This window comes from Hippopotamus amphibius, chromosome X (assembly GCF_030028045.1).
Source record: "Hippopotamus amphibius kiboko isolate mHipAmp2 chromosome X, mHipAmp2.hap2, whole genome shotgun sequence".
Taxonomy (NCBI): Eukaryota; Metazoa; Chordata; class Mammalia; order Artiodactyla; family Hippopotamidae; genus Hippopotamus; species Hippopotamus amphibius.
In genome coordinates, this window is record NC_080203.1 from 100027813 (window position 1) to 100048932 (window position 21120).

The following is a 21120-nucleotide window of genomic DNA, read 5'->3' on the forward strand; positions in this document are numbered from 1 at the left end:
TAAATTTAGAACATGGGATGTGAGGTATTAATTCTCAACCATTAAATTCATTCATTCAACAAATATACTGAGTGCCTACCATGTTTAAAGCACTGTGGGATAGTCAATGTTTAAGACAGTTCCTCATATTTAGGGCTTTTCAATTCAGTTAGGGAAAAAAAGGTACACAAATAAAGGCATTTATAAGTAACATGAATGGAATATGAAGTATTAATTAAGCAAATTGTTACCATAACCGGGGAATAGCCCACAGAAAAAAGTTAGATTTTATGATTCCAGTTAAAAAATAGGACATTTGAAGATAAGAAGTCAGCAAAGTTTTTCTGTAAAAGGCCAGACAGTAAATATTACAGGTTTTTTTGGGCCATGAGGTCCCTATGGCAACTACTCAACGTTGCTGTTATAGTGAAAGCAGTCACACAGTAAGTAAAGGAGTGGGTACGTTCCAATAAAACTTTACAAAAACAGATGCAGGGCTGGATTTCACCTATGGTCCATAGTTTGTTAAAACCTTTTCTAGATAAATACCCTAAAACAGATTGTCTCAGGACCCTTTATGTAACCTTTTAGCATATAGCAAGACTAGCTTCATCATGGAGTAGGTATTTGAACTTTAAGGATTTTACTTAAGATCATGCTCTCTGGACATTTTCACTTAGCAAAGAAAACCAATAATTTCCAAATAATTTTGAAAACTGTTTAAAACAAACCAAGAAAAACTGACCAAAATAGATGACCAGAAAATTTTATTTTCATCAGTAATTAAAAACAGGAGGTTAAAATGACAATTTTATCATCCACCTAATGCACAAGGTCTCTCAAAAGGATCAAAAGTTGCCCAGTCTACATAAACAATTGTATGGCCTCATTCAGAATGAATAGTTCAACATTTATATATAGTATTACCACTCCCTCAATTGTTTCCCTCTGTTCAAAAATGAAACACCCTCCACAACCATATACACACACAACCTATGACTATATATAATGCTGTCTAGACTTGCAGAAAATACTATCTTACTGTGATATTTTCGTGAGAAGGGATTTCAAGCTAACATTAATTGATAATATACAACAGAAGTTCCAAAGTAAAACCTCCACATGATAGGCATAAAGGTGAATTTATCAATCAATAATGAACTTTAATAGTTATTTAACTATTTTTAATAACAGCCCTTAATTTCCCCTTTAAGAAAAACAAACCAAAAACCAAAAGCCAATTTGTTTAGCCAACTTTTGCTATAAATGTTTTGTGTGGGAAACATACCTTAAAGACAATGACAGTAATCAATGCTATTTTCAAAAAGCCAGTATTTCATTTATATAGGAAATAGTGCTCCATGCCTGTCAAATTTACCACAACATATTTACATTATAACTATTTTAACTCTAAAATAAAGGGCAAATTCATAAGTAATACCTGTAGCTATATGCAAAATACTATTTTATTTTCTTAGGCACAATCATACATAAGAACACGTAAGAGTATGAAATAGTAAGAGCTTAGGTGGCGTTAAAGGACCCAAATATTATTTGACAGAAACAAAGACCCACAGAGGTCATGTGACTTTTCTGTACTGTTAAACTTCACTGTAATAAAATGAGAAAAGAAACAAACATAAAAAACCCTCACAGTAGTAAGGTATGCAAAATATGTAACTCAGCTGGTCTCAGGTATTTAGTAATCGGTAGCATACTTCACTTTTGTACATAACTTAATAGTAAAAATAAACAGTACATCATAAACTTTAAGGATGTAATTAGCACTTACCTATGTGGGCAGCCTTGGCAAATCTTCTGATCAGCAAAGGAACCTCCTAAAACTTTACTTAGCATAGCTGGATGTCCTAAGGCTTTCAAAGCTTCATCTAAACTATCCACCAATGAATTAAAAAATTCTAAAGCATCATGTTGTTCACGAAGATTAACAGGCTCACCCCAAAGCCTAAGAAATGGAGTAAAATATGTAATGTGTGACATTCCCAGAACAATATGTACAATATGTTTTTCAGGAAAAAAGCGATACAACCACAAATGACAATATAAACTGAGATTTTATTCCTCAACTAATGAAGTACAGACAAACAACAAACAAAGTTGACGTATTAATTGCTGTGGGGGAGAAAGTGAGATTCATAGTAAAAGTGGTACTTCAGTGGGGAAGAAATACCATGAAACTACTGGTGTGGCTGATGGACAGTATCACTCCAGGAGGATGGTTTCTGTAGGTAATATAGTATAAGCATGCATTCTGATCCAACTGAAGATGCTGTTAAAATTGGGTGGCTGATTTCATTCTTACGTAGATAATTACTATTGCATTTCTTTCATTTTGCTTAAATTTTAGGTTACAGATATAGTGCAAACATAATATTTGCTCTTAATTGAATTGACTTTTCCAATCGAAATGAGAAAGATTTGACTTAACAGTTCACCTCGTTTTAACAACCTGAGAGCTTAGGTAAATCAATCCTGAGAAAAGAAAATATCAATTATGTGTATGACGAAATGAGAAGTGATACTAATAAAACCTAGGCACTGCTGGAAACGATCTATGACATCTAATTTTGTATTTACAGAGTAATATACATAGAGAATATAAGTGAATTCATTCTAAGCAACAGACATGATAAATGTATTTTAAGTATGCTAGAGGAACTGATTGTCTTTTAATAAATTCTTTTGCAACACTTTTACTTTGTAGCAAATAATCTTACCCTAATTATATTTCAGCTGTTAACTTTGCATATAGTGAGTTTAAAATACATCACTTGTTAAAAGATATTTTACAATGGAGAGATTTGTTAAGACACCAAGGGATCAAAGCTAACATCACCAATAATCAGATGAACTGATACCATGTGCCTCTGAACGCAGTGCAATAAGACGCATATAATAACATCACCTGTGTAGTTTTCTTGCCGAAAAAGTTTACCCTGAATCTAATCATGGGGAAATAATCACACAAATCAAGAAAGTACCATAAAGGTCACGACAAGTTAGGAAGATTATTTTAGAGACGACTAAAGAGGTAACAACCAAATTCTTGTGATTCCTTCTAGGATACCAGTCTGGAATTGGGAAAAAAAAGTTATAAAGAATATCTTGCAGAAACTGGAATACAATACTGATGAATATTAGACATTACTAAATATCAAATTTCATGCATGTGATAACTGTATTAAACATTACGTAGGAAAATGTCCTCATTCTCTTAGAGGATACATGTTGAAGCATGTAGGGGGGTGTTAAAGTGTCATACTTGCAACTCGACTCGTTCAGAAAAAACAAAAACTAAAACCCAAGTATAATAAATCTGGGTAAAGAGTCTATATCTAAAGGTGATGATACTACTTTACCTTTTCTGTTGGTTTGAAATGTTTCAACATAAAAAATTGGGGGTGGGAACTATGGTTAACAAACCCACATGTATCTAGAGTATATTACGTGTCTAAAGTGCGGCGAATCCTAAAGTGCTAGTCTAGACAAACTTCGAGCTCCACTAGCACAGAGAGTAATTGAGAAGTCAAAAATGCAAATACATTATAAGAAGAGCAACAACTATAACTGAATGACAAATTTTAAGACAAACGCTCCAAAATTGGAAGAGGAAGAACAGAATGCTAAAAGCCTTATGGCAGAGACAAGCTAGAGAACAAACAAGAACTGGAATAGCCAGAGAGGAAGGTGAGAGGTGTGCCAGGCGGTGAGACCAAAAGAGCAAAAACAGAGCTGGGAAGGAGGGTGGTGTGTGCAAGCCAGCAAGTATGGATTAAGTAGGGGGCCTAGTTAGAGGAATTTGTAACGTGAGCCATAAGGAGGTCATCGTATTATAAAGCAGTGGCTTCAAAAGAACTCTAAATAGTATCCTTGTAGGGAAAAGGGGAGCTGCTCTGATTGAAGCAGGGAAGGTGGACCAGAGCTCTCAGCTGTCTGAGAGATACCCTGAAGGGATTCTAAGGAGTATTATTTAAGGGAATTCCCTGGTGGTCCAGTGGTTAGGCCTCCATGCTTTCACTGCCAAGAGCCCAGGTTCAATCCCTGTTCAGGGAATTAAGATACTATAAGCTGTGTGGTGCAGCCAAAAAAAAGGTATGATTTTGAAACTGCACTGCTATAAAGTATTATACCGTTTACACAGTACCAATATGTGGTTGTACTATGGTATTTTAGCACAGTGCATGACACAAAAGGCGGTGATAAAAAAAAAGTGAATTAAATGAAGCCAGAGCAATAAGATCAAGACATAACTGATGATTTTTTTTTTTAAATGAAAAAACAACAACAAAAAACCCCAAGGTATTTATCGCACCTTTCCTATAAAATTATACATGAGAATAGCCAAAGAGTTGCTATGGGGAAGTTTTCCTTTATAGATCTACTCTAGCTAATAAATGAAAGAATGATAAAATTAGAATATTGCCATTTTGTAATTCTGAGGAAATGCTGCATTTAGGCATGATGATCAATGGTTGTTATAAGAGAAAAGAGACAGACATGATGTACTCCTCACTGAGATACTTGCCATCACCTATGAAGCAAGCCTTGTCATCCACTCCAAAAAAGAAAAATAACGTGAATTTCATAAAGCCTCTAGATCTCACTACCTATTTATATGACATACAGGGCACTGAGAAAAATAGAAAATACTACAGGGATCCCATCAATAAAATCCAGATGGGAAAATTTAGAGTTAACTGTTGTTTTTTTCCCTCCCTAACAAATAACTACAAGGGTGAAAAAAGATTAGACGAGACTAAAGAGTCATATTAACATTTGTAGCATATGGACTTCATTTGGATCATGATTTCAAAAAATGTATAGTAAAAAACGATTATGAGGTAATTGGGTAAAATCAAACATTGACAAGGATATTAAGATATTTTAAAAAGACATGATAATAGTATCATGGTCATGTTAAAAAAAAAAGACATTAGAGATACACACTGACATATTTATGGATGAAATTATGTATTTGCTTCAAAACAATCTAAAAAGAAGTAGATGGGGAATGTAGATTAAATAAGATTGGCCATGAATCGACAATTGCTGGAGTGATGAATACGTAAAGGTTCATATTCTTCTCCCTACTTATAAATATTAGAAGCTTTCAAAATAATAAATTATTAACACCTGAAGAGACTAAAGAATGCTAGCTCTTAATATGACACTTTCTACCTCCTTTGGGGACAATGAAAAATAAACTTAACTACGAAGTAAAGTTTGACTATTACTATTGCTTAAATATTAAACATAGAAGTGTCTTCCAGTATAGGTTTTATTTTTATTTTTTTAAACTTTTTTCTACCTCCCCCCTCCCACCCCAATTTATTTATTTATTAGGCTGCATTGGGTCTCCGTTGCTGCACATGGGCTTTCTCTAGTTGCAGAGAACAGAGGCTACTCTTGGTTGCAGTGCACGGGTTTCTCACTTCAGTGGCTTCTCTTGTTGCCAAGCACAGACTCTAGGTGCTTGGGCTTCAGTAGTTGTGGCACACAGACTTTGTTGCTCCACGGCATGTGGGATCTTCCTGGCCCATGGATTGAACCTGTGTCCCCTGCATTGGCAGGAGGATTCTTAACCACTGCGCCACCAGGGAAGCCCCAGTATAGGTTTTAGAAGTTTAATGTTAGTGTCATGAAATGGTCATAAAGGTTTAAGCAGTATCTCAATTACTATTCATCCATAGTTTACCTGAACTGTTTCCAAAATCCTCTGGGCACATAGTACTGTAGTCGAGAAGCAGCTAAATGACCAAAGATGACCTGAAGGTGTCTTAGAACACCAATATTGTACTCTTTCCTATCTTCTGTTTTACTTAATGCTGGTTTGTCTTCAAATTGTTGAGGGTATCCAAACACATCATCTCTGGGATCAACATTGCTCTAGAAACCAAAAGATATCATTAATGAGCTAATCTAACTTCAAAGTATAATAAAAATATGTTGAGACAAACACCAAACGATTAGTGAACAAATCACCTGTACTTCTATTTATTTCCAAAGCACTTAGCTTTCAATTTATAAATTTTAATTTGCAATATGAGTGTTCATCCCCACCCATTTCATATAAGAGTTGTCATAAAGGAATAACCCTGACTATGTATCACAGAGGTAGGTAATGTAGCAAAATACAGTGAAGTGATTAACTTAGACAGAACCAGACAAAAATGCAGGCTTTGCTACTTATAAGCTAAGTAACTTTGAGCAGTTTTTAAGTGCCTCATGGGTAAATGGGTTAACACATTCTTCATGTAGCTGTTGTGAGGATTATATGAGATAATCTATGTAAAGCGCTGAGACTTGTAAACATTCAATACAATATACATATTAAGAGTAGTCGGACTCCTCAACAAATGGTGCTGGAAAAACTAGATATCCATATGCAAAGGAATGAGGCTGGACTTTCCCCTAACACTATGCACAAAAATTTACTCAATACAAAGATTTGAATGTAAGAGCTAAAACTATGAAGCTCCTAAAACATGGAGCAAAAACTTCATGACATTGGATCTGACAATGATTTACTGGATATGACACCAAACGCACAGGCAACGAAAGAATAGACATACTGGACCTCATGAAAATGAAACAGTTCTGTGCAAAGAAATTGAAACCCTTGCATACTGTTGATGGGAAATGTAAAATGGTGCAGCCACTGTAGGTAACAGTTCCTAAAAAATTAAAAAATAAAACTATCAAATGATCCAGCAATTCCACTTCTGGGTAAAACACCCGAAAGAACTGCAAGAAAGGTCTTGAAAAGACATTTGCATACGCGTGTTCACAGCAGCATCATTCACAACAATGAATTCCACCAAAAGGTGGAAGCAGGGACTTCCCTGGCAGTCCAGTGGTTAAGACTCACAATTCCAATACAGAGGGCACGGGTTCGATCCCTGGTCGGGAACTAAGATCCCACATGCCACACAGTGTGCCCTCCTCCCCCCAAAGGTGGAAGCAACCCAAATGCCCACTGATGAATAAATGGATGGATAAAATGTGGTATATACATTCAAAGGAATATTATTCAGCCTTTAAAAGAAAGGAAATTCTGAAACATGCTATGTAATGGACATTATGTTAAGTCAAACAAGCCAGTCACAAAAAAACCACAATATGGTCTGATTCCACTTATATGAGGTACCTAGAATAGCCAAATTCACAGAGATGGAAAGGGAATGGTGGCTGCAGAACTCTGTGCGAGACCTGGATGTAGAAATAGACAATGTCCAGTCCCTGCCCGTGAGAAACTTAGTTTAAGGAAGGAAAAAAGCACACAGGCAAAAAACCAAAACCAAACCAAAGACACCTCGCAATGCAATGGGGGTGCCAAGACAACACAGAGCAGAGGGTACCATTAGAGCAAAGTTGAGATACCTTATTTGAACTGTATCATACTTTGTCTGCTGGTACAATTAGCTATCTCTTCTGTGCTTAATTCAACAACCCAAAGATGTGACGAACCACAGAACTAGAATTTGAACTCCAATTTTCACCCAGAGCAGTGGTTCTTAACCAGGTATGGGTGTGATCAACACCTATGAAGCTTCTTAAAAAGTAAAAAATGCTCAGACCCCAATTCCTGGATGATGCGGTTCAGCAGATCTGGGGAAGAGTTGAGGCAAGTGTATGTTTCAGAAGCCCTGCCTGTATGTGATAAACTACCTCAGAGTAAATAGTTTGGTGACTGAAGAGAGGGAATGAGAAAAGAACCTTTTAAGCATGCTCTGGCTTCTCTCTTCAGTTCTCACCAACACCATGACTGGGGAAAGGTCAAATAAAAACAAAGAAATACAGGGTGGACACAAACATGACCACAGCTTAAGTCTGGCCATAGTCTCTTCCCTAAAGAACTATACCACAGTTATGTCAACCTAACTTTTTTTACAGCTTCGTTCTGCATTGGCTGCTTGGTAGGAGCCTAAATTTTGTCACAAGTAGAAGTCTGTTTCCCAGGCAAAAATAGTTATGATTTGGGAAAAATGCAAAAGTAATCTAAAAGTAAGCATAGATAATGAAACTGGCATAGTACATAACTTGGCATAAATAAATGGAGATACATAATTAAAATATCAAATAGAAAAGTAAAAATATAGTTTAAACTATTATTAAAAATGAAGATTCTTGTCATTATACAAACTCTAAATTATACCAACCTCCCAAAAGTAAGTACATTAACTGTTGCTTTAAAACATATAAACTATCATAAAAATTAACTGTAGTTGAAAGTTGGGTAGGTAGTGAGCACTGTCGAGGTAGCAGTTTGCGCTGGGAGATTCTAGCTTTATTTTCAAATATATGCCAACAGGTCCAATAAAAGTCTAACACTCCCTGAAGAGTGAACAAGTGTCTGATATCAGAACTTCAAACACAGAAAACAAAAATGTTAAATAAAATTTACCTCATTGTCCTGCTTCTCATCCCCAGACATATCATCATCTACATCACTACCTGTGCCTTCAATTGCAAGAATACCATTCCTGATGGACGGAATCATGTAGAGTTGCTGAATCACAGAATTCATATAACAAGTAGCACCAGCGTTTTTCAGCCCCACAAATCCTTTTGGTGGGCGGGGTCCAACAGGTGGTAGATATTCCCACTCAGTAAGTGCTTCACAAGCTGAGAGAAGACAAAAGATTCTTGTAGCACGAATACAAACATTTTGTCCATTTTGGACTTCATTAAGCTGATAAATTAACATTACCAACAGTTCCACTACTCCTATATAGCCACCTGAAACAGTGCACTAAGCATGCATTTCACCCTCAACAAACCTAAGATATACAGCAACACATACCACTATATAGATTCTTACCCCACCATCGATGAACCTATGTTTTATCTGATGTTGCTTCTATGGCAGTCTCAGTAGTCTCACAAGATAGTACAAGACTAATTTCTACATGTTAACTTTACTTTTAACTTTATTATAGTTTAGTCATTATGAACTTTAACATTTTCTACTTTTGTATGTTTTTTAAAGTGCTTTCAAACTCGTTCTGGCATGAAATGTTATATAAATATATCAACATATTATAGCTTACTCAGTTTTAAATAATCCTAAGATATCACCTGGGTTCAGATCCCTGTTCTGATGCTTACCAACTCCTTCATCTTCAGGTAAGCCTCTGTTTCCTTCCTAAAATATATAGTAATAAGAGCAACACTTGCTTTGCCTATAATCACAATGTTATTTTGAGAAGTGAACGAGATAGTGGTTTTGAGTTCTGTGAGAATTGCAAATCACCACACATCTCCCTCTACCTAGTATAAAACCTGGAAACAATGTAAATATCATCACTGTTTATAACGCTAGTTAAATATAGTATACTGAACTGAAAGGTATATAGCTAATAAATGGATTTAGGTAAATATTTATGTGTTGATAGGAAATAATCACAGATATATTAAGGGGAAAACAAAGAGAAGAACACCACTACACATCAATCTATGGTTAAAAATCTAAGCGAACAACAAAAAAAGATTCTGTATTTGGATTCTGCATACACAGAGATACTGGGAGGACAGACATGAACTGAAGATAATGGTTACAGCTATCAAAGGTTTTTACCCTACAAATGTACTACTTAAAAACAAGTGGCCTTTCTCTTTAGCCATCCTGGAGCCTGTGGAGGAGTGCTGGGAACAGGACTCCTAAAACAGTAAATAGGTCTGGAAGGCTGCGGTCTGAGGCTTATTTTTGGTGGCTATAAGCAGGGTCCTGCGAAACCAGAGGGTGCACACGGTTCCTCTTTTTAAAATTGAAGGTGTTTATGCCCAAAATGAAACTGGATTCTATTTGGGCAAGAGGTGTGCTCAGGTGTACAAAGCAAAGAACATCAGTGACTCCTGGTGGCAAACTAAACAAAACCAGGAGAATGTGGGGAAAGATAACTTGTGCCCATGGAGACAGTGGCTTGGTTCATACCATATTCCAAAGCAATCTTCCTGCTAAGGCCATTGGACACAGAATCTGTGTGCTACTGTATCCCTTGAGGGTTTAATCTTACTGAAAACTAAATAAAGTATGGATTTGTTTAAAAAACAAACAGAACCCCCACCCTACTATATACAGATTTGATAGAATAACTGTCTAACCTTTTAAGCAGTTTAAATGTCCTTATATTCTAAAATACAACATATCAAAAAATTTAAAGATTTACTATAATCAATTATATTCTTAAGCTTTGTAGACAAATGGTTTTCTCCTAAAATGGAACAGCCTCCATTGTGGTTTGCTTTCTTATTTCTGTCCTCTCAGTCATTCTATATTGCCCTCACCCCTTTTGAACTTCAGTTCTATATCAGTTAAGATCTGGAGTCTACAGTCTGTTTCACAGGCTTCATGTGAGCGTTAACACTGAGGATGATCAAGGGCGCTAAAATATTACCTTCTCACATTCTAATCTTTAAAACCAGATTTTCTTAGAACTCATATGAAAATAACATTAAAGAGCTTCTAAAGTGAGGGCCCAAAAGGTTTTCCAATGCATATAATCTGAATTTTCAAGCTTGAACTCTGAAATTATTTTGACTATTTATTATTCTGGAGTTTGGATTTTAGTCCAGATTTGACTGAAATGAAATTTATTTTGTTGCTAAATACTTGTACCATTTACAGGAAGACATTTAACAAACATCCGAAAACTTGTCTACATTAAGATTCATTGCTTGTAATGGTCTTAAATGTTAAACTAGTTGCTGAAAGAAAGGAAAACATGAGATGAAGATGTTTACTAAAAGGAAAACAGGAAAACGGAATTTGAACACATTAGATAATTACCTGTCATCAGAACTTTGTATTTTACAATACTTACTAGTTATGGCTGTGCCAATGTAATACATTTCAGTCAAAGAATCTACTATCTGTTTGAGGTTCCTCACACAGCCAACAGCTAATGCTACAAGTAACTCAAAGCCTGCATTAATGGTAGCTGGTGAACTACAGACTGGAATAGCCTGTTCAGCTGGCAGTTCTCCATTTCTCATATACTGCAGGTAAACATTGGATGCAGGGAAGATGAAATCATCAATTAATTCCTACAAAGTTGAAAAAAGAATTAAGTATTAGCAACGATATATATTTATATAAAATATATGCAAAGTTATATATGCGTGCACACGTGTATTTTTTTTTTGAAGAAATAAATGTCTCTTGGAAGGAAGTAATGTTAAATTACTTGTCAGAATTCAAGATCTCATTACATTTCAGAAAACTTACTTGGATTTTCTAATAAAAATATCCCACTTCAGAATAGCCAAAGCAATCTTGAGAAGGAAAGATGGAGTTGGTGGAATCAGGCTTCCTGACTTCAAACTATACTACAAGGCTACAGTGAACAAGACAGTATGGTACTGGCACAAAAAGAGAAATATAGATCAATGGAACAGGATAGAAAGCCCAGAGATAAACTATGGTCAACTAATCTATGACAAAGGAGGCAAGGATGTACAATGGAGAAAAAGCAGCCTCTTCAATAAGTGGTGCTGGGAAAACCGGACAGCTACATGCAAAAGAATGAAATTAGGACACTCCCTAACACCATACACAAAAATAAACTCAAAATGGATTAAAGACCTAAATGTAAGGCCAGACACTATAAAACTCCTAGAGGAAGACATAGGAAGAACACTCTTCAATGTAAATCACAGCAAGATCTTTTTTGATCCACTTCCTAGAGTAATGGAAATAAAAACAAAAATAAGTGGGACCTAATGAAACTTCAAAGCTTCTGCACAGCAAAGGAAACTATAAGCAAGATGAAAAGACAACCCTCAGAATGGGAGAAAATATTTGCACATCAATCAACAAAGGATTAATCTCCAAAATATATGAACAGTTCATCCAGCTCAATATCAAAAAAACAACCCAATCAAAAAATGGGCAGAAGACCTAAATAGGCATTTCTCCAAAGAAGACATACGGATGGCTAAGAGGCACATGAAAAGCTGCTCAACATCACTCATTATTAGAGAAATGCAAATCAAAACGACAATGAGGTATCACCTCACACCGGTTAGGATGGCCATCTTCAGAAAATCTACACACAGTAAATGCTGGAGAGGGTATGAAGAAAAAGGAACGCTCTTGCACTGTTGGTGGGAATGTAAATTGATACAGTCACTATGGAGAACAGTATGGAGGTTCCTTGAAAAACTAAAAAAGAGTTACCATATGACCCAGCAATCCCCCTACTGGGCATATACCCAGAGAACACCATCATTCAAAAAGACACATGCACTCCAGTGTTCATTGCAGCACTATTTACAATAGCCAGGACATGGAAACAACCTAAACGTCCATCAACAGATGAATGGATAAAGAAGATGTGGCACATATATACGATGGGATATTACTCAGCTGTAAAAGGCAATGAAACTGGGACATTTGTAGAGACATGGATGGACCTAGAGACTGTCATACAAAGTGAAGTGAGTCAGAAAAAGAAGAGCAAATATCGTATATTAACACATATATGCAGAATATAGAAAAATGGTACAAATCAACCGGTTTGCAAGGCAGAAATAGAGACACAGATGTAGAGAACAAACATATGGACACCAAGTGGGGAAAGTGGGGAGGGTTGGGAGGCGATGAAATGGGAGATTGGGATTGCCATATATACATTACTAATAAGAAAAAAAAAACCAAATTGTACACTCTAAATATATGCAGTTTATTGTATGTTAACTGTATCTCAATAAAAGTTCTTAAAAAAAAAATCCCACTTCAAAACACTATTTACTACAATTAACAAACCCAATTTCTCAGGTTAAAAACTATGTAAGTATTAAGAACAAGTTGACTGTAGTACTTAATGTGAATTTTTGTTAAGTAAATTTACTTTTTTAATCCCATGTATAACAAAAACCCATTTTGAATAAAAATAAGATGTCCTAAAATGATACTTTTTGTTTCCTTGAGTTACCATGTATATGAAAAAACTCTTAAACATGATAAACATGCATGGTCTTACATAATAGAGATTTGTCTCACTTTAAATAGTGAGATGAAGTGAAAAGTTCTGATGAAGTGAAAAGTTCAGATTTTCTAAATAGAAAAATTCAATAGTGCTTATTTACTTAGTACCGAAATTTTACTTATGTACAAAATTTAGAAATGATATTTAAAAAATTACTGTAATCTCTATATTCTTTAAAAGTAGGAAAGAGAAAAAAGGTCAAGGCAATACACCAAAGACATGATACCATAAATTAACCAGACAGATTTGCTAATAAACATTTAGAAGGTTATGATATCTAGCTTAGGACCAAGACAACAGAACTTACCTTAATGAGATTAGCACCTCCTTTTTCACAACCAATATGATACTTTTTCTCAGGGGTTTGAAAGGCCAGTAACTCTTTTGTTACCCCAAGGTGGCCTTCCAAGATCGTCTCTTCAATACCCGTTTCACCTGTTCTTTTAACATCATCCTGCCAAAGAAAAATATCAAATGCCTAACTTATGAGAGGGCAGTAGAAAGGGAGGGACGTCAGAACAAGAGAGAGCTGGACAGAGGAAATTCCTTCAAACCTTTGCATTTTAAGTAATTTTTTTCTCTTCAGAACTTTCTAGAAGTAGGCTTTACAAACTAGTAGAAGAAATGCTACTCTGACGGCTGAAAGTTGCCAATTTCTTCAGAAATAATTCTCATTCAACTCTAGGTAAAAAGTATCAGGTATTAACATCAAAAGTTAAATTAAGTGCTAGTCTATCACTCATTTTTTGATGAAAATAATTCAAGAATGCTTTTTAAAAGATGAACATTTGCAAACGAGCCCAAGATTCTAAAATGGAAGAAGCTGAAATCAAGTCTTAAGTAAAACAAAGCATTTGACAAAACTAGTTACACACTCATTTTGTGAATCATGAGTTAGTAATACCCACCAACACATGGTATATTCTTTGGTCTTTTTAATTACTCTTTGTTGTTTTCCATTTGACCAAAATGCTCAAAACTATAAACTATCTATTAATAAAATATTCTATTTATCGGTATGATAAACACAGTATTAAACGCAACTTACCCTAATTCTTTTAAGCCAATCAATTTCATTATTGAGAAGAACTTCAGCATTGGGTATGTTAATATTACTATTGTAAGCATAATTAAGAAGGTGCCGTAAAAGAGTAAAGTAGTCGCCTGAATGTTTAGCTCTCTCTCTGGCTGTGCTCTGAAACAATAAAGTAGAATAATATAAATTTACACGCTCTTGCTCGGAATCCACTTTTGAAAAACCCAGAGTTAACTACAGTAGATGACTAAGATAGTATGGGAAATTACTAATATTTATTAAATAAATATAGACTGCCCTAACTTTAATACAAACTAAAACCATAAATTCTTGACCGTTCCTTGTATAAGAATGAATCACAATGATAAGCATATTAAAAAATGTCTCACCCCCAAAACAGTGAAGAGCAGAGTAATGAAGAAAAGTAGAGGCCTGTGTCCCATGCAACATCTGGTGCACATTAAAAAGAACTGCTCCTGTGCCACCTGGCGAACAGTTCTGAAATAAAAAGTTTTCCCATTTAATATATTATCTTTACGAAGAAAAAGAAAAAAAAAAAAGATTCCAACACTATCTCTTGGGGGTGGTGGGGTGGGGTATTAAGGGTAGGTAGATTAAAAGTAAAAATACAAGAATTTGTAACACCCCTTTAAGTAGCAACATTTAACAGATGAACTTAGGCTGTCTGTCAAGAACTAGAACCTCAAATTGTCACTGAAGAGTTTGAGGGATACCTTCTAACACTCCTTTCTTGGAACAGACTGGAAATGTTCCTCTAGGTACAAGAGTTGTACACTAAGCCTTATGCATCTTTTTGGCATTCCACAGAATTTTTATTCCATTGTGCTCTGGAGCAAACAACTCTGTAGAACTTCTGTTGCAATTACACAATAAGGATGTTGCTGCAGATGCCCCTGTTGTTATACTAGTGGTTCCCAAAGCATGTTACCCAGACCAGCAGCATCAGCAGCAACTGAGAACTTGTTAAAAATGCAGTTCCTCAGGCCCCAGCAACCTGTGTTTTAATAAATCCTTTGCGTGATGCTAACATGTGCTAAAGATTGAGAACCACCATATTACACCATATTCTATGATTACCCATTGGAAAAACTTGTCTCTGGTTCCAGTACTGGGAATTTTACCTAAGCATCATGAATCTCTTAAAAAACATGCATACTATACAGGTCTCATTACAATAAATGCTCCAAGAGGGCAAAGGCATCATCTATTTATTTACTACTGTGCCTCCAGAATGATGTCTGGCATATAACAGGTGCTGAGAACCAGTTATCAGACATACAAATACTGTTTGTTTACAAATGGAGGTCTGTCTCCATTAGAAAGTAAGCTCTTTCAGGGCAGGGCTTTGCTTTGTTGATGCATGAATTCCTGGCACCTAGAACGACGTCTGACATATGGAAGGTGCTCAAAAAGTACCTGCTAACAAAGCATTTGTGTATCTTACAGACATTACAAACTACATTTCGTGAATAACTATGTTTCTGCCAATGCGCTAGCTGATAGCTTAGAACCAAATTTTTAGTTCAACGTAAGAACTTGACAGTATACGTTCTGTGTACTAACCTTCCTCCTGGATATTTTTTAGGTTTCTGAAACCCATACACAGTCCTATAAACCAGAGGGACCTTTAGAAGCTCTGTGGGTTGAGTTTGGTGGAACTCAAATAAATAGACATCAGGAGTACTTTGTTTTTTTGGGGAGAAGATCCAAAACTTTTACCAGATTTTTCAAAGGTATATGTCATTCATACTGCCCTAGCTTATTTTTTAAAAAAGTTAGGTAGCCCAAATAGAGTGAGGGTCTACAGAATTGATGCTTGCCAGTTTCTGTCGACGAGCATCCTCCTCATACATGCAGACTTTGGTAATGCTTCAAAAGAAACACACTTCTATTAAAAAACCCTGTTGCCTGTATCTTCACAACATACTCAAAATCTGATCCTTTCTCACCACTTCTACTATTGCCATACTTCCAGACTCTTTCGTCTTTTATTTGGATTAATGAAATAGTCTAAGTGCCTTTTCTGCCACTCTATAACTTATTCTCAGCAAAGCAACCAGGATAAACTTAAAATGTTGACTCAGAGCATAGCACTCCTGCTCTAAACCCTCCAATGGGGGACTTCCATGGTGGTCCAGTGGTTAAGACTCCGTGCTCCCAATGCAGGGGGACACAGGTTCGATCCCTGGTCAGGGAACTAAGATCCCGCATTCCGCGGCCAAAAAAGAAAAGAAAAGGAAAAAAAAAAACCCAACAAAAACCCCCTCCAATGGATTTCCATCTCATTTAGGGTAAAAGTTAATATCTTTATAATGATCTATAAAATCCTTATCCTCCTACCACCTCCTACAACTCCCCGGCCCCTGCTGTTCCAGCCACACTCGGCTCCATGTTGTTCTTTACACGTCAGGCAAGTTCCTGCCTTGGGATGTTTGCATTTGTTGTTTCTTCTGCTTTAAACACACTTCCCCAAAGAGGGGAGGGATAAATCTCAAATTTGGGATTAACATGCAGACTACTGTATATGAGATAAACAACAAGGACCTACTATATAGCATAGGAAACTATATTCAATATCTTGTAATAAACTGACTGAAAAGAATCTGAAAAAGATATACATATACATGTTAACTGAATCACTTTGCTGTACACCTGAAACACTGCAAAACAGCTATACCCCAATTAAAAAATAAAAATTAAAAAATATACGTATTTGGTCATTCAAACGACCAAAATATATTTCTCATATAAACAATAAAATTTAAAATGAGATATGATGGAGGTGTTAGCTTACCTTAGGCTATGGTGGTAATCATATTGCAAGTGTAACAAATCAACACTTTGTACACCTTAAACTTACAGTTATATGCTGATTATATTTCAATAAAGCTGAACAAAATAAAAAATACAATTTAAAATGAAAAAACCACAACAAACCCCCACCCCAAAACCCAACACACTTCCCCCATTATCTGCATGGATCACTACCTCACTCTTTCAGAGCTTTGTTTAAAAGGTCATCCTTCTTAGGGAAGCCTTCTCTGACTACCCTATATAAAACTGAACTCCACTGTGACCCCCACTCCTTACCCCCATTCCTGCTTTATTTCTCTCGATAGCATTTATTAACATACTATATATTTTCCCATAGGTCCTCGCTTCCCACTCCCCATCCCCTTTAGTACAGACTCCAAAAAGGCTGACATTTTCTCTGTTTTGTTTACTGCTTTATCCCCAGTAGCTAGAATACTGCCTGGTGCATAATAGGTAGTTGATAAATTATTTATCAGTGAGACTGCCTACAATATTAAAATCTAACACTACTTGGATCTCAGCATCAAAGGCCTTCTGTAAACTGACTCCTACTAATCTCCTTTACTGCATTATCCCTTTCTCCTCGTCTACCAGAATACTCAGCTGTGCCTTGAAAGCACTTATGCCAGGAGTGGCAAACTCAAATGCCTCCATGGATCATGAAGGTAACATAAAGGAATTAAACAGGCAGAGTATAAAAGCAACAGGTGCTGGAGGGGGCTAGGAAAAAAACACATCCACCTAAAGGAATTCAAATCCAATTACGAGCAATTACAATAAAAGATCAATGTTATTATGTGGAAGCAGACCTCTGCTAATAGGAAAAGAGGTCTGGGAGACCTCAAGGGATAAGGAAAACTTACTGGAACATGTGGCACTGAAGCCAAAACTTACGAGTGCATAGAAGCAAGAGCCAAACTGTGAAGTGCATAAACCAAATTTAAATGTTTACACTTAATTCGAAGGCAATGGGAAGACATGGAAAGATTTTAAGCAGGAAAACAACGTGATCATATTTTTCAAAGATCACTCTGTGTGGTCAACAGATTAAAGTAACACCTTAGTGGGGCAGCACTAGGGGTGGGAAGATAAGGATATTGCAATTGTCCAAGCAATGGGTGCTGGTTGCTCAGATGAGGGTAGAAACAGTATGGAGAGGAAAGTGTATAGAATCGAAAATATTAGCAAGTAAAAACAGCACAATGGGGAGTGAGGGTGAGAGAGGAGAGAAATGCCAATGCCCATTTCCCATTTTTATGCACGTATAAATCTTACCTAAACACGAGTGCACACATGCTACATTCTGCACGGAACCTTCAGTTCTGCTCCAAGTAAAAAGAAGGTTATTCCTCTTCCAGTTCCCAAAGTACTTTGACTTTTATGACACTAACTTCTGTCTCAAAGTTCCTTAAGTGCAAACAACTATCTTACTTGACCTTGGATGTTCACTGCCAAGCACGTGGTAGGGACTCACATAATTTGCTAGTGGACTCTAACTATACACAGTAAACTGTGTGACAAAATAAGTTTGAATTCAAGAAGTATGACCTCATCATTTAACTCCAGTCTTAGTCCCTCCATCAGCAAAGTCTACTTCTGAGTTGCTATAAAATTCAATGAGAAGGCTTTCCTGGTGGTGCAGTGGTTAAGAATCCACCTGCTAATGCAGGGGCAGGGGTTCGACCCCTGGTCCGGGAAGATCCCACATGCCGTGGAGCAGCTAAGCCCGAGTGCCACAACTACTGAGCCTGAGTTCTACAACCCAAGAGCCACAACTATTGAGCCCACGTGCCACAACTACTGAAGCCTGTGTGCCTAGAGCCTGTGCTCCGCAACAAGAGAAGCCACTGCAATCAGCAGCCTGCGCACCTCAACGAAGAGTAGCCCCCGCTCTCCGAAACTAGAGAAAGCCCGCGCAGCAAGGAAGACCCAACGCAGCTAATAAATAAATAAATTTATTTAAAAAAAATTAAATGAGAAAATATACTTGGCAAATGCTTTTTAAATAGCTATACTAACTGGTAATTAATTATTCGAATATAAACTCTACCTGAAGGGTTGCCTCATGTACGCAGGTCCACAATGCCTTATCTGAAATCCTGGGAGGCCAGATGTGTTTGGGGATTCACATTTTAGAAAGGTAATGCCAAAAAATTATCTTCAGGTCAGGTTTGCTGTTAAATTCTTACAAACTGGTAATAAAGGACTTTGAACCTACAGTAGGTACTCCGATATTTATAAAATGATGATTTAAAAGTGCAGGGCATGGTGAGAATCAGTACTAGGGAAGAAAACCAGATACCTAAAGCTCAAAAAAGATCTTCACCTTAGAAGACCCCCTTTGCTGTCAAAGACAAGATAACAGAGGGATGAGGAGAAGTGCTGTGTATAGTATTTTTCATTTCATTGTGCACAAGTTTCAGGGAGGAGAGGAGCCAAATGGTTCTAACGTCCTATAATGGGGATTTTTGTAAAAAGTAGAGGGCAGAAAACCTATTAAACCAAGTTCCTTGATACTCAGTAGTCAAGGAAGTGACGTAAGTTCCAAATTTAGTTTAAGATTTAAAAATCAGCATAGGTAAGAAATTTGTACCTCAGGTTTGACTTCATCAAAACTCAAGGCTAATCATCTTTTTTCTAGACGTACTCAACCTATTTATATTTCTTAACATACAAAGTTGTCCAACGATGATAAAAGTCTTCTCAAAGAGATAGCAAGCTCAACCTTATTTGCGAAGATCCCGTCAAAGAACTTTCTGAATAGGCTGAACTAGATGTCTTCAAGGAAATTACCAAGAAACTTCTAAAATAATAGAGATTCCCACTTGAGGACCACTAAATTACTTTACAGCATCCCCTGGAATGAGTTGAACCTACTCCATCCCATCATGTACACTTAAACAAAACCCAAAAACCCAACTTTACCACTAGGCTTCATTTCAGCAAAGTGCTAATTCTGACTTCACACTAACTTTTCATCAGTGATTTCTGCCATTGTTCTTTCACATTCCATTCAACAAAGTGAATATTTTCTGTCTTTTTGCAAAATGTATATAAGATAGACTAATTACATATGACAGTGATACTGATTAGAGCTCAAGTTTAAAAAGTTACCTTATAAAGGTCAAGATTAGACTGACAAAAATAGGATGGAAAACCTATATTTTCTACAAATTTGACTGACTTGCACAAAAGGAAGCCTGAAACAAAATTAATGTGACTGATTAAATGTTCTTAAAATGAAAAACTAGGATTTTATAATTGGTCTTTATTCTCAGTGTAAAATGCAAAAGTTCTTACCATAACTACGCCTTGTGAATTTCATACTGACTTAACAAGTTCACTAAAAAAAACACTTGGCTTCTAGGTATCCAAGAAACGAAGCTAAATGTCCTATTTAATTTAAATCTTGTAAACCAGATTTTTAAAATGGGCTAAAATACATACCTTAGGTGAAACTAAATTTTGGAATTACAGAAAAATTAATTTTACTTTGAGAATTAATGTTGGCATTTTGTAGACAGTAAAACCAAACAAATTCAGGTCTAGGCAAAACACAGTTAAATAAAAATTTCCTAAACAATTAATGTGTGATAGAGACAATAAATATTTGATTCCTGGGATAAATTTTGCCAAAACAAATTAATTCATTTCTACTTAAAAAAATAAGATCAAATTTCATACAATTAAAAAAGACACTTACTTGCTGTGACAGTGCAATAGTAAATCAATAATGAATGTCTGCCAAGCCTTTTCTTTACTAAGAGCATCTAAGGCTGTCGGAATCAAGGCAAAACATAACGTCATCACTTCCAATGCTTCACAGCAAACCTGTTCATCTTCCAAATCTGGCTCATTGCCTGCATTGGTCTGTAAAATTATAATCAGGGACAAATTACCTAGAGATGCATTTAAGGAAAATCGCATACAACTTCAAGTTAGTGCTTCAAACTTACCTACTCACACTTAAACCACTTGGCCTCAGCTTCTTTACCTACAATTCTTAACGCCCCTTTGGAATAGTACAGAAATGACTATAAATAGATGATGAGTCTAATTCTACTCTTTTGCTAGGTCCCAAGGAGGGCTGAAGAAGCACACTGAGCATACTACCTGCTTCTTTGTCCCCCAGGCTCCTAGAGACCTTCTGGGTTGTGTACTTCTGCACCAACAATCATTCCTTCCTCAAGAACCACTCTGGCACTGCAGTCAGAGTACCCAACTTCTGACTACTTCCATTATGTAGCTTACCTACTGTGA

At 36.3% G+C, this 21120-nt stretch overlaps 1 protein-coding gene across 2 annotated transcripts in view; it reads right to left on the reverse strand.

Moving 5' to 3' along the window:
• Positions 1 to 21120, reverse strand: part of USP9X (ubiquitin specific peptidase 9 X-linked) — a 92668-nt gene that overhangs the window by 15826 nt on the left and 55722 nt on the right. For both annotated transcript variants that reach the window (XM_057717738.1, XM_057717737.1), the window contains exons 25-32: positions 20564 to 20730; positions 14415 to 14523; positions 14038 to 14184; positions 13297 to 13443; positions 10824 to 11046; positions 8405 to 8625; positions 5696 to 5886; positions 1772 to 1945 (exon numbers count right to left, since the gene is read on the reverse strand). In XM_057717738.1, the coding sequence (XP_057573721.1) occupies positions 1772 to 1945; positions 5696 to 5886; positions 8405 to 8625; positions 10824 to 11046; positions 13297 to 13443; positions 14038 to 14184; positions 14415 to 14523; positions 20564 to 20730 (1379 nt within the window). The remainder of the gene's footprint in view (positions 1 to 1771; positions 1946 to 5695; positions 5887 to 8404; positions 8626 to 10823; positions 11047 to 13296; positions 13444 to 14037; positions 14185 to 14414; positions 14524 to 20563; positions 20731 to 21120) is intronic.